The sequence below is a fragment of the Oncorhynchus gorbuscha genome, unplaced genomic scaffold (genome assembly GCF_021184085.1).
Source record: "Oncorhynchus gorbuscha isolate QuinsamMale2020 ecotype Even-year unplaced genomic scaffold, OgorEven_v1.0 Un_scaffold_2836, whole genome shotgun sequence".
Lineage (NCBI taxonomy): Eukaryota > Metazoa > Chordata > Actinopteri > Salmoniformes > Salmonidae > Oncorhynchus > Oncorhynchus gorbuscha.
In genome coordinates, this window is record NW_025747237.1 from 1417 (window position 1) to 5000 (window position 3584).

The following is a 3584-nucleotide window of genomic DNA, read 5'->3' on the forward strand; positions in this document are numbered from 1 at the left end:
TCTCTCTCTCTGTCTGTCTGTCTGTTTGTCTCTCTTTCTCTCTCTCTCTCACTCTCTCTTTCTCTCTTTCTGTCTGTCTGTTTGTCTCTCTTTTCTTCTCTCTCTCTCTCTCTCTCACTCACTCTCTCTTTCTGTCTGTCTCTCTCTCTTTCTCTCTCTCCATCTCTACGTCTCTCTACGTCTCTGTCCCTCTCCTCTCTCTCTCTTTCTCTCTCCCTCTGTCTCTCTCCACCGTCTCTCTCTCTCCTGTCTCTCCTCTGTCTCTCTCTTTCTTCTGCCTCTCTGTCTCTCTCCTATGTCTCTCTCCTCTGTCTCTCTCTCTGTTTCTCCTCTGTCTCTCTCCCTCTCTGTCTCTCCTCTTTGTCATCTCCTCTCTCTCTGTCTCTCTCTCCTCTGTCTCTCTCTCTCTCTGTCTCTCTCTCTCTCTCTTTGTCGTCTCCTCCCTCCCTCCCTCCTCCCTCCCTCCCTCCCTCCCTCCCTCCCTCCCTCCCTCCCCTCCCTCCCTCCAGAGCTGAACAGTGTTGACCTACAGGGCTGTGGTAGTGACAACAGTCTGAACAGTAATGCCAGCCTACCCAGTGTCCAGTGCCATCGACGTCACACAGAGAGACGGGTGGCCAGCTGGGCGGCCTGCTTTGAGAGACTGCTGCAGGACCCGGTCGGAGTCAGATACTTCTCAGTACGTACCACACACACACACACACACACACACCCATTAGGAGTCTCTCTGTGGTTCTGACCCATTAGGAGTCTCTGTGGTTCTGACCCATTAGGAGTCTCTGTGGTTCTGACCCATTAGAGTCTCTCTGTGGTTCTGACCCATTAGGAGTCTCTGTGGTTCTGACCCATTAGAGTCTCTGTGGTTCTGACCCATTAGAGTCTCTCTGTGGTTCTGACCCATTAGGAGTCTCTCTGTGTTTATGACCCATTAGAGTCTCTCTGTGGTTCTGACCCATTAGGAGTCTCTGTGGTTCTGACCCATTAGAGTCTCTCTGTGGTTCTGACCCATTAGGAGTCTCTCTGTGGTTCTGACCCATTAGGGAGTCCTGTGTGTGTCTGATTAGAGTCTCTCTGTGTTTCTGACCCATTAGAGTCTCTCTGTGTTTCTGACCCATTAGGAGTCTCTCTGTGGTTCTGACCCATTAGAGTCTCTCTGTGGTTCTGACCCATTAGGAGTCTCTGTGGTTCTGACCCATTAGGGAGTCTCTGTGGTTCTGACCCATTAGGAGTCTCTGTGGTTCTGACCCATTAGAGTCTCTCTGTGGTTCTGACCCATTAGAGTCTCTCTGTGGTTCTGACCCATTAGGAGTCTCTGTGTGTGTCTGACCCATTAGAGTCTCTCTGTGTTTCTGACCCATTAGAGTCTCTCTGTGGTTCTGACCCATTAGAGTCTCTCTGTGGTTCTGACCCATTAGAGTCTCTCTGTGGTTCTGACCCATTAGAGTCTCTCTGTGTTTCTGACCCATTAGGAGTCTCTCTGTGTTTCTGACCCATTAGGAGTCTCTGTGGTTCTGACCCATTAGGAGTCTCTGTGGTTCTGACCCATTAGAGTCTCTGTGGTTCTGACCCATTAGAGTCTGTGGTTCTGACCCATTAGAGTCTGTGGTTCTGACCCATTAGGAGTCTGTGGTTCTGACCCATTAGGAGTCTCTGTGGTTCTGACCCATTAGTCTGTGGTTCTGACCCATTAGGAGTCTCTGTGGTTCTGACCCATTAGGAGTCTCTGTGGTTCTGACCCATTAGGAGTCTGTGTTTCTGACCCATTAGGAGTCTCTCTGTGTTTCTGACCCATTAGAGTCTCTCTGTGTTTCTGACCCATTAGGAGTCTCTGTGGTTCTGACCCATTAGGAGTCTCTGTGGTTCTGACCCATTAGGAGTCTCTCTGTGGTTCTGACCCATTAGAGTCTCTGTGGTTCTGACCCATTAGGAGTCTGTGTTTCTGACCCATTAGAGTCTCTGTGGTTCTGACCCATTAGGAGTCTGTGTTTCTGACCCATTAGGAGTCTCTGTGGTTCTGACCCATTAGAGTCTCTGTGGTTCTGACCCATTAGGGTCTCTGTGGTTCTGACCCATTAGGAGTCTCTGTGGTTCTGACCCATTAGGAGTCTGTGTTTCTGACCCATTAGAGTCTCTGTGGTTCTGACCCATTAGGAGTCTGTGTTTCTGACCCATTAGAGTCTGTGTTTCTGACCCATTAGGAGTCTCTCTGTGGTTCTGACCCATTAGGAGTCTCTGTGGTTCTGACCCATTAGGAGTCTGTGGTTCTGACCCATTAGGAGTCTGTGTTTCTGACCCATTAGGAGTCTCTCTGTGGTTCTGACCCATTAGGAGTCTCTGTGGTTCTGACCCATTAGGAGTCTCTCTGTGGTTCTGACCCATTAGGAGTCTCTCTGTGTTTCTGACCCATTAGGAGTCTCTGTGGTTCTGACCCATTAGGAGTCTCTGTGGTTCTGACCCATTAGGAGTCTCTGTGGTTCTGACCCATTAGGAGTCTGTGTTTCTGACCCATTAGGAGTTCCTGAAGAAGGAGTTTAGCGAGGAGAATATTGTGTTCTGGCAGGCCTGTGAGTTCTTCAGCCATGTTCCCGACAACGACAAGAAACAGGTCAGTTATTATTCTGTCCTACTTATTATTCTGTCCTACTTATTATTCTGTCCTACTTATTATTCTGTCCTACTTATTATTCTGTCCTACTTATTATTCTGTCCTACTTATTATTCTGTCCTACTTATTATTCTGTCCTACTTATTATTCTGTCCTACTTATTATTCTGTCCTACTTATTATTCTGTCCTACTTATTATTCTGTCCTACTTAATATTCTGTCCTACTTATTATTCTGATGAAACAGGTCAGAGGAAAACATTCTGTCCTACTTATTATTCTGTCCTACTTATTATTCTGTCCTACTTATTATTCTGTCCTACTTAATATTCTGTCCTACTTAATATTCTGTCCTACTTAATATTCTGTCCTACTTATTATTCTGTCCTACTTATTATTCTGTCCTACTCTGTCCTACTTATTATTTTGATGAAACAGGTCAGAGGAAAACATTCTGTCCTACTTATTATTCTGTCCTACTTATTATTCTGTCCTACTTATTATTCTGTCCTACTTATTATTCTGTTCTACTTATTATTCTGTCCTACTTATTATTCTGTCCTACTTATTATTCTGTCCTACTTAATATTCTGTCCTACTTATTATTCTGTCCTACTTATTATTCTGTCCTACTTATTATTCTGTCCTACTTATTATTCTGTCCTACTTATTATTCTGTCCTACTTATTATTCTGTCCTACTTATTATTCTGTCCTACTTATTATTCTGTCCTACTTATTATTCTGTCCTACTTATTATTCTGTCCTACTTATTATTCTGTCCTACTTAATATTCTGTCCTACTTATTATTCTGATGAAACAGGTCAGAGGAAAACATTCTGTCCTACTTATTATTCTGTCCTACTTATTATTCTGTCCTACTTATTATTCTGTCCTACTTAATATTCTGTCCTACTTAATATTCTGTCCTACTTAATATTCTGTCCTACTTATTATTCTGTCCTACTTATTATTCTGTC

The 3584-nt window shown here is 44.4% G+C and overlaps 1 protein-coding gene across 1 annotated transcript in view; it reads left to right on the top strand.

The window, feature by feature from the left end:
• Positions 1–509: 509 nt before the first annotated feature.
• LOC124026854 (regulator of G-protein signaling 12-like) overlaps positions 510–3584 on the top strand; it is a gene marked incomplete at its 5' end in the record, with an annotated part of 35983 nt that continues 32908 nt past the window's right edge. The window contains 2 exon segments of the mRNA XM_046339529.1: positions 510–679; positions 2513–2605. Coding sequence (XP_046195485.1) covers positions 510–679; positions 2513–2605 — 263 coding nt within the window.